Here is a 15,908-nt window from a genome sequence, read left to right on the forward strand (position 1 = left end):
GAACCAATATCATATTTAAGTTCCTACATACACAGAGGTTATTTTTATTAATAGGGTTGAATATTTTCCCAATATTGTCTGCATCTTCTAAGCACAGTAAGGATGTTTAAGTATCTACAAATCTAAGACAAGCCTCATTTTTTTAGGGACAGCTATGTATCTCTGAGGTTCAGTTGCTATTCAAAACCCTACAATTTCCAAGTTGGCCTCTGGAGACTAGATGTTATTAAACTATAAATCCCAGAATCCCCAATTAATCTGTCCAGTGATGAGGATGCTGGATGGGGAGAAACAGACTCAGACTCAACCCCTCCAAGACTGAGTGGCTGTGGTTGCCGGCTCCCAGGTATGGTCAGCTGACTCCATCGCTGACTATAGGGGGCGAAACTTTGGCTCCCTCAGAGAGGGTGCGCAATCTGGGCGTCCTCCTGGATCCACGGCTGACACTGGAAGACCAGTTGGCGGCCGTGGCCAGGNTGCTGCGTGAGCTGCATTGGCTGCCTGTGGCCTTCCGGGTGCGCTTCAAGGTGTTGACTATCATCTTTAAAGCGCACCATGGCATCGGACCTGGCTACCTCCGAGACCGCCTTCTGCCACAGATCACCTCTCACCGGCCGATACGCTCCCACAGAGCGGGTCTCCTCAGGGTGCCGTCAGCCAGACAGTGCCGGTTGGCAACCCCCAGGGGGAGAGCCTTCTCTGTTGGAGCCCCCACCCTCTGGAACGAGCTGCCCCCAGAGATCCGGGTGATTCCGGATCTCCCCTCCTTCCGCCGCGCCCTCAAGACATGGCTGTTTCAGCAGGCAGGACTGGCCTAGGGACATTTTAAATTGGTTTTTAATTAATTTTAATATATGAACAGGCCTATTGAATATATCTTTTAATTGATTTTAAATTTCTTAGATTTGTATTGATTGTTTTGTTTTTTAATTGGCTGTAAGTCGCCCTGAGTCCACTAGGAGAAGGGCGGGATATAAATGCAATAAACTTGAACTTGAACTTGAACTGTAATTTAAGACGTTTCTGAAAGTCACACAGCTTATTCTTGAGTAAAAATAGTGGGCCATAGGTAGTGGGACAACCTCATCCTAAATCCCAGAGAAATATTAGATACAAAAATAATCTGATTTTATGTATGCTGCCTTGCTGGGAGATTCTGCATGGTAGTATTCTGACAGCAGATTGAACTTTGGATCAGGCCAAAGGACCAGAAACCTTTTATTTTGCAACAAAGCCAGTTGAGAACTTTATCGCTATCTCAGTGTTATAACCTGCCCTTGTGCAGCAGGACTATAGCACATAGAAATCCATGCAAAACTGGAGGTAGATACACTTTCACAAACAGGGTGGGATTTGCTACTCATGAACCTTCCTAGCATTTTTGGTTTCTATGTTGTTTAGGCTGAAGAAGAAAGCTCCAGTGACATTCTCTCACCTGCACCAGGTGAGAGCTTCATGATGAGGGCCTCTGTCCGGATGACTCGCTACCTGGAATCTTGGGGAGCTGCCAAACCCTTTGCCAACCTCAAACCTCTGGACAATCTCCCAGGAGAGTCACCAGGATTTGTTCGGAATAACCATTCGGTATGTCTAGCGTGAGGAACACTTCTTTTGGCTACCCAACCTGATCATTGTTCCATTCTTTATAACTTGATAGAATTGGCACAAAATGTAGGCAAACTTGATGTCTGTGAATTTCAGATTATTTTACATTTTAGTATACTCTTGGACAGGGCTTTTCAACCTTTTCACCCATTGTACCACTTTTAGGATATGGCAATATCCGAGTATCACCAGTCGCCTAGCAAGGTGTCAAAAACTTGATGACCAAAAAAAAAAAAGGGGGGGGGAGTGATAAAGTACAGGTAGTCCTTGACTTACAACAGTTCGCTTAGTGACTGTTTGAAGTTACAATGGCACTGAAAAAAGTACCCCCCCAAGGCACAGCCGAGCAAGACACCTGCCTGCCCGCCTGGCCGCGCTCTTCCTCCTGTCCGAAAACCTAGGTTGTGAGCATTTCTGTTGAGGATTGGCAGCAGGGATGGGGTGGGGGGTGTTTGGTTTTTATTCCCCCCGTCTGCTGAGTGGTTGCAGCAGGTTTTGGTCACTTCACATGACCCCGGAACACTGTGATCATCATAAATATGAATCAGTTGCCAAGCATCTGAATGTAAATCACAAGACCCCGGAGATGCTGCAACATTCCAGCTGATCGGGGCTTCTTCTGGGCTCAGCGGAAGCACCAGGATCAGTACCAAGCTCCAGCTGGAGTCTGGCGCTGATCCTGGCGCTTCCGCTGAGCCCTGACAGTCCCGAAGAAGCGCTGATCCTGGTGCTTCCGCTGAGCCCTGACAGCCCTGCAGCTCCAGCCATCTCTTGCTCAGGCTTGTGCAGTACTGCCACCGGTTCAGCTCATTCCCCTCCCCCGCTACCACTTTTCTAGGATGATCGCCTACCACCTGCCAGGTGCCAATGTACCACAGGTGGTACCCGTACCACTGGTTGAAAAGCCCTGCCTTTGGATACAGATATATTTGGACAACAAAGGTGACAAACAAGCAAGTACTGGAGACATAACACCAGACATGTCTGACTCGCTCAAACTTGACTCAGCCTTCCATTCTTTCGGGATCGGTAAAACAAGGACCCAGAAACAAGAGAAACAGTTCTAAGCCCAAAGTAGAAGCCAGAAAGAACCAGGTGCCACATTAGCTGGTTAGGTGCTTGGAAGATTTCTTTTTTTTAAAGATGAGTTCTAAGTGCCCATTCAGATGCTACATGAAAGAAAAGCAATCCATTACTAAAAATTAAAATTTGTACTAAATTTGTGATGATTTTAAGCCAAAAATGTTATACTAATAGAATAGGTCCAAACAGTATATTCCAACACCTAAACTACATCTTTAGAAACAAGTCAATTATAGCCAATCCTTACAATATTGAACATTTATTAATAGAAATGAAGCAATATTTTCCAGGTTATTAGTCTGACATATACTACACAATTGTTAATTCTATTCTTACATTATCCTAAATGAAGAATGACTATAATGCATTGTGGTTCCCTTTTCTGTTGTTTTTTTTTTTTTTGCAGGATATCTCTTTGGGGTCTTTGACCATGGAACGGTAAGAAGAAATATTGGTTTTAAGCCAGATTTTTCCAGCCCTCCAGATAAATTGTGTAATCACAAATAATCTTCTCCAGCTAATGTAATATGTCTGGAAGAAATCAAGTTAGAGAAGATTGCTTTGTAGAGTGAAACAAAAAAAAAATGGATCAGTGACCAAATAGTTTGCTTTAAAAAGAAATTGAAAAATCTTATGAAATGACACTCTTTTCATTTGTGTTGGGGATCATGATGCAATTTGTAGATTCTAGAGATGGAAAAGGTAGCAAGCGCAAATATGTTAATCTAACAGTGACACAAAGGAGAATGTGTAGGAATTACAAAGGATTTGTGGAATTAATAACAGGTATCTTGCAAGGCTTAGAGGTTGATAGGATGATCCATGTTTGCCCAACTCTATAGCACAGAAGACTTAAAGATGCATAAAGAAATGTTATGTGACCAACATCTTGATGGACAAGCTAAATGAGCTAAATTTGTTTTAGGGTGGAATCTGAGTTCTATTAGCAATCCTTATTAGATCATTCTGAACATTTTTCATGAAACATGAAGAATCTTCTAAGACTTCTTCTCATTACCATTTATGTACTGTGTTTCCCTGAAAATAAGGCACAACCGGAAAATAAGCCCTAGCATGATTTTTCAGTATGCTCGTAATATAAGCCCCACCCCAAATATAAGCACCACCCCAAATATAAGCACCACCCCAAATATAAGCACCACCCCAAAAATAAATTTTTCAGTATGCTCGTAATATAAACCCCACCCCAAAAATAAGATCATCAGCCAGATGGATGCATTAAGTATCTTATTTCCCTGAATATAAACCCTAACCAGAAAATAAGCCCTAATAGGTCTTTGGGAGCAAAAAAATAATATAAGACCTGGTCTTATTTTCAGGGAAACACGGTATTTATTCAATTTATATAGCCATTCATCTCACACATGTGGCTACAACATCAGGGATGTTGAAGTAGTCTAAATGAAGAACCTGCAAAAGTCAAGTAGCTTTTTTTTATTGATACATGCTAGCAATTTGGTTTATAACACATAGTATGTTCTCAAAGAATTGATATATCAAATCTAGTTAGAGCTGGCAGATCTTGAAGAGCAACTGGGTTGGATTAGTGCTTAAACGGTAACCATCGGGAGATGGCAGAACTTTAACCTAGACAGACAATCAGATATCTACACAGTGTGTGTGTGTGTGTGTGTGTGTGTGTGTATTTATGTATGTGAGACAACTCACTTCTGTCTTGTCAAATACAATATAGGGATACATATAATATTCAGAAAGATTTATCATATTCAGAAGAAGTTTGAAGAAGTTTACCTCTTGTACCTTATTTGAATTAAATTCTCGAGTAGCCTAGTTTTTTCTCCACATTGGATTTCAGGTGCCGTGCCCCCAGGAGTCCAGATGAAGACTTGGAAGGTGTGGATGAAAAGTTTTTCCAACTGATTGAACAGCTGAACTCCCAGAAGTGAGTTTTGGGGTCAATGAAAAGACAATCAAGAGGTTGGATTGGTTTGGGTAAAAATGAAATCAGAGGAAAGATCCTCCTTAGAGGTCCTTAGAGATGAAAAATGTTTCAACTTCCCAACAGAGGTGTCAGCTCCAGAACAGGTAGTACCAAAAGACATTGTGTTCCATGACACAAACTCCACTCTTTCAACTTGGTGTGGAAGTTTGTAAGGAGTGCAGTTTGCATCGTGATGTTGCAATGCACATTTCCTCATTCCCTTATGATTGCAATTGTCGATATTTCCCCTCTGTGATTTAACTTCAAAATATTTTGGAGAGGGAACTTAAGTTCTAGCAATTATTGTGCTAAATTTCAGACAAGAAATCTCCAAAACATCAAAACTGGAGATATAAAATGTTGTATGCTTGCTTGCTTGCTTCTTTGGCAAGGCCCAGTTTTAAAACAATCAAGGATTATCTTTAGCAAATAGGGATGTAGAAACAGGGAGGAACAAATACTATGCAGGGCATGCCTCAAGAAAGTGACAGTTGATCTGTGGGTGTGACATTTTTACACTATGGCTTTAATACACTGGAAATCTCAGTGAGTTGGGACATCAAGAAGTGTCCTATCGTTGAAAGGAAGTGGAACAATGCTCAGCAGAAAGGTCTTCTCAAAATCCTCAGCTCCATTTGTAGGCAAAAGAAATCTGATGGTCTATTTCGTTTATTTTTTTTTCAGGGGAGGGGAGATTTCCTAACCTCAAGGGTAGGACTTCTTTTTTGCAACGATAAATGTTCCACTACTGGAAATTAAAAAGCGAACGGAAATATGAGAAGCCCAGGAGATCATAGGCTTCCAGAATAAGGAGTATATAATCAGAGGGGACCTTTGCAAATTTATATCCTTTAGCCATCTTGGCATTTAAAAAACCCCCCACAATAATACCATAGTCCACTGTGAAAATTCTCTTCTTCTTTAAAGGAATTGAGAAAGCAATTATTCCTTAATTAGACTGAAGATTTATTAGAGCAAAAGGATCAAAGACAACTCTCTGCAGCCAACTTGTCACAGCCAACTCGCCATGGCCAACTTGTTGCAGCCAACTTGTTACAGACAACTCACCAGGGATAATTTTCCATGGCCAACTCGCTGCAGGACAATTCAACACTGCATTAATAGTTCCATTCTGTTACTTTTATCATTGGTGACCATTTTTTCATCTAAATTATTGTATTTCTGGATTGACTTTCTTTGTTTTATAATTATTGGCCACGGTTCCACTGAAATTAATTTTACTTTTGTATTTGTTGAATTGTCCACTGGCATGTTGGCCATGGTGAATTAGCTTAGTGAGTTGGCCAAAGCAAGTTGGCTGTGGTGAGTTAGCCGTGGTGAGTTGGCCACAACGAGTTGGGTGTGGGGAGTTGGCCATGGCAAATTGTCCCATTCTGGACCAAGATACAACAAATTTGGTTGAGCAGCTATAGAAATTGAATAAATAAATATTATTTATTTTGTGGATGTTTTATTGTTTTACTCTCTTTTAAATTATTTTAAAGGTAGTCCTTAATTACGACCACAACTAAGCCCAAAGTTTCTATTGCTAAGCGAGACAGTTGATAAGTGAATTTTGCGCATTTTATGACCTTTCTTGCCACAGTTGTTAAATGAATCACTGCAGTTGTTAAGTTGGTAACACAGTTATTAAGTGAATCTGGCTTCCCCAATGACTTTATCAGAAAGTTGCAAAAGGTGATCCCCTGGGACACTGCAACAGTCATAAATTGAACCAATTGCCAAGTGTCTGAATTTTGATCATGTGACCATACAAATGCTACAACAGTTGTGAGTGTGAAAAATGGTCTTAAGTTATTTTTTCCAGTGCATTGTAACTTCAAACAGCCACTAAATTAACTGTTGTAAGTCGAAGACTACCTGTAATTGTTTTAAAATTTTAAACTTGTAAGCTGCCCAGAGTCACTTGGTTGAGTTGGAATAGGATAGGATAGGTTAGGATAGGATAAGATAGGATAGGATAACAGAGTTGGAAGGGACCTTGGATGTCTTCTAGTCCAATCCCCTACTCAGTCAGGAAACCCTGTACCATTTCAGGCAAATGGTTGTCCAATCTCTTCTTAAAAACTTCCAGTGTTGGAGCAGTCACAACTTCTGGTGTCAGGTTGTTTCACTGGTTAATTGTTTTATTGTCAGGAAATTTCTCCTTAGTTCTAGGTTGCTTCTCTCCTTGATTAGTAACCATCCATTGCTTCTTGTCCTGCCTTCAGGTACTTTGGAGAATAGATTGACCCCCTCTTCTTGGTGGCAACCCTTGAGATATTGGAATACTGTTATCATGTCACCCCTCTTCCTTCTCTTCATTAAGCTAGACATACCCAATTACAGCAGCTGTTCTTTATATGTTTTAGCCTCCACTCCCCTAATCCTCTTTGTTGCTCTTCTCTGTATTCTTTCTAGTGTCTCAACATCTTTTTTTATATCGTGGTGACCAAAACTGGATGCAGTATTCCAAGTGTGGTCTTACCAAGGCATTATAAAGTAGTATTAACACTTCACATGATCTTGCTAGAAAATGAATGAATGAATATTGTCATTCTAAGTGTGCTTGTTCTCTTTTGTACAGGCAATGGAAGAAATCCGAAGACTTCAACTGCATCACATTGTACTTCAAGCAGGAATCTCTGGAAAAGGAGGTAAACTATAAAAGGAATGGGATTCCTTCTTTTTTAAAAAAATATCTTTTATTATATTCTTATAAGAGAAGCATAATACATTATATTATTTTGATACCGTGGTGCTTTTACAGTATTAGCTGGAGATTATTATAACACTTTGTTTAGATTTATACCATTCAAGCTAAAAAGTTATTAAATCAATATTAACAATTATTTAAAATGTTGATGTTGAGAAGCAGGTAAGCAGGAATTAAATAAATAATCCGGTGGAGAGGAGAATTCTATTGCAAAGGCATTTCTCACAGTGATCTAAAACCAATGTTTCTGTTTGCTGATTACAATTTCTCTCAATTTTCCTCTTTTTTAATTTTTTTTTTGCAGTACCGGCTCTCGCCACTACCATCTTTTAATTACTATACGGCCTGCAGTTTCCTGGTCTTCGTTTCCAACTTTCTCATCCAGATCCTTGTTGTTTATAAGTAAGGAGGAATTGAGTGATAGGGAAGGGATAGATAGCTAGAGGTGGTTCTACCTGTTGAGATATGAATACTTAAAAATGTGGCAAAGCTTATTCACAGCATGCATGCTTAGGAGTGCAGCTCTAAGGCCAAAGCCTTAAAGTTCCATAATGTTCTTTGGATTTCAATTTCCAGAATCCTCCAGTCAGTATGGCCATAGGAATACTTTTAGTTCCACTTTTGTGGAGGGCACCAGCTTGGAGATGTTTAGAACTGAACGTGTGGACTGAAATAAATAATAGATTTGTCCTAGATCACTCTGGGAGAAAATTCTCAAAGGCCACTTTCCACTTGAAGATCTATGTGGCAACCAATATATGAGACTGAAAATGAATGGATTTCTAGCTCTCATGGATGCTGAAGTAAATTTGAATCCATGATTTTGGCAAGACATGAACCAGCACAGAATGCCAGGAGGTCATTATTTCAGTGGGTGGTTCTTCTTCAAGATCAATAAAAGCAAAAGTAAACACTGAATTACACAAATGCCTGCCAACTGGATTCCTCGTTTATTCTTTCCACCCAGAACAGAGGCATTGGGGATCTCCTATGGAATTTCTTTCTTCCTGTTTCTCCTCCTCCTTCTCACCTGCTTTGCTGGTCACCTGGCGGTAAGTCTCTGGAGGGGATACTTCAGAGGAGAAACTCATGGAGATCTTTAATCAGGCAATGAGCAGGGCCATGATGAGATGGTGTGGTTTTGTAGCCCTGGCTGTTTGGACCACAGCTTCTGCAGACAAATTTAAAAGATGCCCATATTCTTGGGACTGGTTGGAAGCTGTTTCTAGGGTTGGATTTAAAATTGTAATCCAATTGAACTTTTAAAAAGTTCATTTTTGAGAGTTATTAAAAGTATTCGAGGTCTCCTGTGTGTTCTTCCTTGAACTCAGCAGAGCTGAGGTGTGGGCACAATTCTACAGGAGAGATGTAAGTGAAGGGGGAAGTCATCTCTTACCCACAATCCATATTTGTCTTTCTTAGTTAAAAATACAAACAGGAAAGTGTATAACTTTGGGTTCTCAGCTTCTACTTGGGAGAAGTAGTTTACAAAATCCCCACATAGATGTTACATAATCAGACTTAATTGTTTAAATCCTTCCACAAAGCTGTTATAAGGACATGGTTTGCCAAAGTTGATAAGATGCTCCCTTATAATTGGGTCCAAGGGAAAGACTAGGCATATGCAGTAACAATTATGTACATTAATTCATTGTATTTTTCTCTCTGTATTCTTGATTTTGATTGTATTGATGGGTACCAATAAAGGGGAATATTTGTAGCTGAAGGTTGAAATCAGGGGTCCTTGGTGCTCTCAGAGCTTCTTGCAATCATTTCTGCTAGTCTAGACTAGCACTGATGATGTTACCTAGTTTGGATAATGAAACATCTGCACGAAAACAACCAAGCTCAGAGAACACCAAGGACTCCTCCTGTATTGATGAGTTTTGGCCATTATTTTTAATGTGAGCTTCATTTTACTTTGTTTTGATTTGTTTAATGAAAGACAAAGTACAGTTCCCATATACAAACAAATATTAAAATAGTATAAACCAATTTGGCTTTTTTTCTGTTGGGAATTATTATTGTTATTTTTTAAATAGACTTTTCAATGTCAGGAGAAGATTGATGGAGTAGTGAGAGAAAGGAATTTAAGATTTTGGCTCTATGGATGCTTATATCATTGTCATTTTTTTCTTTCTGCACACAGAAATGTTTCCTGAAAGGCCCCAAGATCTTGTATTGGGTTCCATCCATCTTGGCCAATGTTTGCACTCAGCCATGGCTACGTGTCTCTTTGGGCATCATCACCATTCTTGTGGTTCTCACAATGTCAGTGTTGAACTTGGTATGTTGCTAGTGAATGGGAAGGAGAGAGAAATGGAATATTTGGGAGAGGAGGAGGGTTCAAGATATATGGGAAGAACTCCTTGTAGCCCAAAACAAATAAAATTTTAATGTGGATCTGTCAGTCAGTGGTAAGAGTCTTCATGGATGAAACAATGAATTGTATTAGCTACGTGTCTATGGAGATTCTCAGTCATCCAGGTCATAGTTGTCCCAAAGATGCTGTTTCACAAGGCAACTGGACTTTCTTGTTTTTCTTTGAAGATGTTTCACTTCTCGTCCAAGAAGCTTCTTCAGCTGTTTTTCTCTGAAGACATTTTGCTTCTCATCCAAGAAGTTTCTTCAGTGTTTTTCTTTGAAGATGTTTTGCTTCTCATCCAAGAAGCTTCTTAGATAAAAAGCAAAATGTCTTCAAAGAAAAACAAGAAAGTCCAGTTGCCTCATGAAAAAGCATCTTTGGGAGAATTGTATTAGCATTTTTTTTCAAAAACAAAGTTTCTTCCAAGTTGTACTTGAATACTATACATTATATTTTTGGACTTGGGATCACAATAGTTTGCCACTGCCTTCTTTCAGGATGCTTTGTCAATTTCCCAGTCTTGCCTATACCTCTAGGACCTCCTGTTAGTCTTCCATCTAAGGATCACTCGGTCTAACCCTGTCTTAGCCAATGTTGCTAGATGTGCAATCAATTCAATCTGCATGGGGGTACAAGAATTGATTCTCTACCTGGCCTTTGCTCCAGTAATCTGAATGTAAAGATACTGGAAGGGTTCAGGTTGAAGGAGTCTGGGTATTCTCCAATGCTCCTTCTCTGGCCATGGATAGAGGCCACTGTGGTATATTGCTTTTACCACATTGATGCTGTTCCTGAGAAATAGAAAAGGGTTGTAGAATCTCTGGCCAAATCTTAGTCATGCTTCTCTTCTGCTATCTAGTTCAGATCAGAAGATTTTCTGTTCCCTCTTCCCTTCTAATATGCTCTCTAATTCTGCTTTCTAGTTCTTTATGCCAGAGACCTCATGCTTTTTGAAACTTGAAAATTCTACCTTATCAGGCATGAATACTGTACAGGAATTCTCTCGGTTTAACTCCCTCTTCAGTGTGCCGGTAAGGTTGAGCTCTTTAATCAATTCTCTTTTTCTTTTCTTTTGATTAATGGACCTACCAATCTCACCAAAAACTTCTCTTCTTCCTCCTCCTGTTCTCTCTCTCTCTCTCTTTCTTCTCCCTCAGTATTATATCTACTGCTGTGTCCTGGGATTTCTCTCGTGTTCCCTCTTCCTTCACATGAACTTCGAGCTCAAGTTGACCATGCTGATACTTTGCCTTGTTGTCTACAATGTGCTGTTCCTTCACACCCATTCCTGGCTCTCTGACTGCTATGTCTCTCAGCTCTACCGTAATCAAACTGCACTCAGGTAATTAGCTCTCATGGAGGTTCCCAGAATAAAAGCAGAAGTAAAGACTACTAGTTATCCTTCTCTCTTAGTTTCCTTGCTAGTTGCTCGGTTGGATGGACTCCCATTTTATTTTATTTTTTCATTTCAAATTTTTATTGATTTTAATGCAGTTCAACAGTACTTATTCAGCAAACGTGTTGTCTGAGTTTATCATTCGCTAATACAGATTAAATTCCTAATCCCTAATTCGTTTTTCCAGCCATAGATAAAATAAGTCCCAAGTTTGGAAATATCCCGTTTCTTCTTTTTCTTTCAACCTCAGAGTTAGTCTGTCCATTTCCACACAGTCTAATATTTTTTTAATTATTTCTTCCTCTGATGGCGTTTCTTCATTTTCCAATATTGTGCGAATATAATTCTTGCTGCTGTTATCACATGCAAAATCAAATATACACTTTGTTTATCAAGCTTTTCTGGCATTATGCCTAATAAAAAAAGTTCAGGTTTATAATCTACACATTTCCCCAACATCTTTTCTAACCAAGTATGTATTTTTGTCCAATATCTCTTTGCTTTAACACATGTCCACCACACATGATAATAAGTACCTGATTTATGATTACATTTCCAACGTTTTCTGACATGTTTTTAAACATTTTTACTAATTTTGCTGGTGGCAAGTGCCATCGATAAAACATTTTGTACAAATTTTCTTTATAAGAGGTTAACATTGTTAATTTATAATTTCTTTCCCACAAGTTTTGCCATTTCTTTAGATCTATATTGTAACCAAAGTTCTTTGCTCATGTTATCATTGTTTCTTTTACTTGTTCGTCTTCCATTTTCAAATTTAATAGAAAATTATACATTTTCTTAATTAGTTTTTCATCAGAAGTTAGTAGTATCTGATCAAACATTTTAATGGAGCATGATATATAAGTGATGCAGAAAAGAACAACAGAAATGATAAAGGAGATGTAGCAACTTCCTTCCAATGATATCACTATAACAATCACCAATTTAAGAGCTGGTTACAGAACACTATGCTTTGGGAGATGTTTAAAGGTCATGTATGTAATTATATGGCTTTAAAAGGAAGATTAGAATAATGCTCAGATATTAATTGAGGTCATTGTCTCTGAAGGCTTCACAGAAGGTCATGATCCAAGAAGAATAGTATGAATATCCATTACTGGAGGGTAACAACACAAGTTTCTTGACTCAGGATCTGTTTAAGGACTTCCCCAAAACATCAGACTAGGGAACTGTTGGAAATCTGATTCTGGATTAGAAAGGCCATTGGTTTCATCCAAGAGGTGTCTTCATGTGTTCTTACAGCATGGCTGCTGTAGAACTGAGACAAATACTCTTGAGATTATGTGATTTTGATGGTTTCTTCTGGATGTTCATCTTTCATGGATGATGAAGGAAGCATACCATTACATCCAATAATTTAATTGGCTTATAGTAAACATTTGGGCTATGTTTAGATGAAAAGTTATTTTGATATCAACAGTTCCTAGCAGACACGAATAACCTAAACTTGATTTCATTGAGGAACAAATTCAGATGATCAGGAACCACTTAGATATTTATCACATCAGATGGATTTTAGCTATAACTTGTGGAGTTGAGGTTATTCCAGACATTCCTACTTTGTTCTTTTTTTTAGATGAGAATTAAGGGAAATAGTAGTCCTTAAATATATTATTTTTTTCCACACTTGGAAAAAACCTGATTCATAGCCTCAAGTTATTAAAGATTGGAATAGTATAGATAAAACATTACTGATTTATCTTGTTCATACAATTGCAAAACATACATACTTTTGTGTTGTAAAAAAACTGAAATGAAACAAACAAGCAATTAAACAAAAATGATATGAAACATAAATGAAACCGACACTGAGCAAAACTATTTTGGTCAACTGGCCCTCAATTACAGAAAAAGGAGAAGTACAATCTCTTCTGCAAAACGGGCTATGTAAATTAAGGCATTCACAAGAATCACAAATCCCAGTAAGAGACTACTTTTTTGTTGTCTTTCCTGTGCAAGTTCTGCTAACAATGATAGAGAGTGAAGGTTATATCACCTTGACTGATGGATGCCTATGGGCTTTTTTGTGTTTTAAAAGAGTACTATGCATGTTGCAGCAATGAAATGTTTCTTAGTTCCTCCCATCTTTTTTTATCCATGCAACAATCCATTGTATTACTTGGCTGTGAAAAGAATGTGGGTGACCACAAGTCAAATCTGAGCCAGCAATAGAACATAGAATAATAAAGTTGGAAGAGACATTGGAGGTCTTCTAATCTAACCCCCTGCTGAAGCAGGAGACCCTATACCATTTCAGATGAATAGTTGTCCAGTGTCTTTTTGAAAGCCTCCAGTGATGGAGCACTCATAACTTCTGAAGGCAAGCTATTCCATTGATTGATTGCTCTCACCGTTAGGAATTTTCTCCTTAGTTCTAGGTTGCTTCTCTCCTTGGTTAGTTTCCATCCATTGTTTCTTATCCTGCCCTCTTGTGCTTTGGAAAAATAGTTTGATCCCCTAGTTTTTGTTAGAGCCTCTCAAATATTGGAACACTACTATCATGCCTCCCCTAGTCCTTCTTTTCATTAGACTAGTCATACCCAATTTCTGTAATCATTCTTTGTATGCTTTAGCCTTCAGCCCCCTAATGATTCTTGTTTCTCTTCTCTGTGATGTGATGCAGTTGCTGAAAAAGTAGATGCTATCTTAGGCTGCCTTTAGAGGAGAGGAGAGTTCAGATCACAAGAAGCCATTGTACCACCTTGGGACAAAGCTCTGACTCCATTTGCAATACTGTGTCTACACCTGGTCATCTTTAATTTATAGGAAACATGACTGAAGGGAGATGTGATGGCCATCTTCAATTCTCTGAAGGACTGTCACACAGAAGTGAGAACAGACTTACTTTCTATTGTCCCAGAGAATAGGACCACCAGAATGGGTTAGAAGTGCGAGGAAGAACATTCAGGCTAGATATCAAGAAATCTCTTTACTAGAGGTCTTCAAAGCAAGCTGTATATGGCCATTGGTCAGAGGTGCTCTAGAAAATCCTGCACTGAACAGGAAGCTGGTCTAGATGACTTTTATGATACCTTCCAAGATTGTAATTCTGACCTTGACCACAGAATGGTCAGATGATTATACAATTTTATATGGTTGGTTGATAATTGTAAAAAAGGGAGTAAGACAAAGAAAGAGACAATGCAGACAGGACCATGTTAAAGCTTTAAAAAAAGAGAAAAAAAATCTACTGGGAAGTGGAAAGATAAGATTTTTTTCCTCCCATCATCTTTTATTTAACGTTGGTCCCTCCCATCAAATTCACTAAACTGAATAATATTTAATACAGGACTAGTCTGAATAAAGACCCAGCCTGTTTAGAAATAACTTCCCATTACTTTGACAAAGATGATCTGAGGGAAGCAATTGGTATGGTAACTCCAGAGGAACATATTGTGCTCCAGAAGGTCATTCTAGAGAAACAGATCATGAATGATGTTCTCTTTAACTCCATTCTTGCAGGCCTGGGGTGCTGAAGGAGCCCAAGGTAATGGGAGCATTCTCATTCTTCGTTTTCTTCTTCACCCTCTTGGGTCTGGCTAGACAGGTGAGTTCCCTCCAGTTCCCACTTTAATTCAGCTTGTGAAAGCTACTTTTTTGGTTGTTGTTGTGCTCTCCATGTTGTGCTCTCCAGTGCTCTCCATGTCTCATAAGCTTAGGGCTGGGTGACAATACAGAGCCTGCCCCGTTTCTCATCTGTAACAGAGAGGAACCTCCTGGTAGGACCAACACAAGTACAGAATTGTCACATAAGCTTTGGGTTGGATGACAAATCTATATTTGCGTTGGTCCTACCAGGAAGTTCTCCTCTGCTACAGATGAGAAGTGGGACAGGCTCTGTATTGCACTCATGACATGCACCTTGAGGAAGTTGGTTTGGGTGAAATTGCAAGGCAAATTTCCCATCACTCTTTCAAAGTCACCTCTTCACATCCTGCCATCCTTTCCTTTTTTGTGGTTTGAGGCTTTGAAAATCTTTACTAATACTTGTCCACCAGCATTTGAAAGGCTGTTTCATGTGGTTAAAGTGGCTGTGTGTTTTACAGGAATCTGGCTTTGTTTTCCTTAGTTGTGAATGAGAGTTTTCATGCAGATCGTAGCTGATAGAGCATGATAGAAAAAATATGTTCCAAATATAACCATGTGTAGGAACTGGTTTGTCAAAATACAATGTTCTAAAAGTGGTTTTTCCTGGAACCTAGTTTAGTTCATTATTCAAAAAAGGCATAATTCAGCCCCTCTGTTTTTCTCTTTGTAATCACTTTACTACTTAATAAAAATTGCAAATTCACCATATTGTATAGCACATTCACAATACATGTCACATTGATACCTTATCTTGTGATGGGGAGGTTACTTCAGATCAGGGCTTTTGGAGGGTGTGAATTATCAATGGGTCAGGGATGAGTCATCAGGGAGAGGTTGGTGAGGGGTCTTGTGAAGGGGAGATTACATCAGGACAGGGTCATTGGAAGGTGAACTGCTGGGGAAGAGGGGGCTTGCGTGGGTTGGTGCTGTCTCCTGTTGGATGTGTGATTGATTTGGATTCTGAGGGGTTTGTAGGCTGGTTGTAGATCAATGTGTCTGTTGATGGAATTGCTTGTGGAGTGCCAGGCTTCAATGAACTCACAAGCGTGGCAGTTTAGTGGTTGAGTGGTCTAGTGGTTATAAGGCACCAGGCTAGAAACAAAGAGTCTGTGAGTTTAAATCCCACTTTGGTCATGAAAGCCATGGGTGACCTTGGCCCAGTCACTCT

At 39.2% G+C, this 15,908-nt stretch overlaps 1 protein-coding gene across 1 annotated transcript in view; it reads left to right on the forward strand.

Moving 5' to 3' along the window:
* The window catches only part of ADCY4 (adenylate cyclase 4), a 56,055-nt gene that overhangs the window by 23,897 nt on the left and 16,250 nt on the right, over positions 1-15,908 (forward strand). Inside the window, exons 10-19 of the mRNA XM_029283957.1 lie at positions 1,402-1,584; positions 3,095-3,126; positions 4,526-4,612; positions 7,239-7,308; positions 7,672-7,769; positions 8,335-8,419; positions 9,517-9,654; positions 10,656-10,763; positions 10,890-11,074; positions 14,615-14,699. Of these exons, the coding sequence (XP_029139790.1) occupies positions 1,402-1,584; positions 3,095-3,126; positions 4,526-4,612; positions 7,239-7,308; positions 7,672-7,769; positions 8,335-8,419; positions 9,517-9,654; positions 10,656-10,763; positions 10,890-11,074; positions 14,615-14,699 (1,071 nt within the window). The remainder of the gene's footprint in view (positions 1-1,401; positions 1,585-3,094; positions 3,127-4,525; positions 4,613-7,238; positions 7,309-7,671; positions 7,770-8,334; positions 8,420-9,516; positions 9,655-10,655; positions 10,764-10,889; positions 11,075-14,614; positions 14,700-15,908) is intronic.

Source organism: Protobothrops mucrosquamatus, unplaced genomic scaffold (assembly GCF_001527695.2).
Source record: "Protobothrops mucrosquamatus isolate PMUCROS unplaced genomic scaffold, P.Mucros_1.0 scaffold303, whole genome shotgun sequence".
Classification (NCBI taxonomy): domain Eukaryota; kingdom Metazoa; phylum Chordata; class Lepidosauria; order Squamata; family Viperidae; genus Protobothrops; species Protobothrops mucrosquamatus.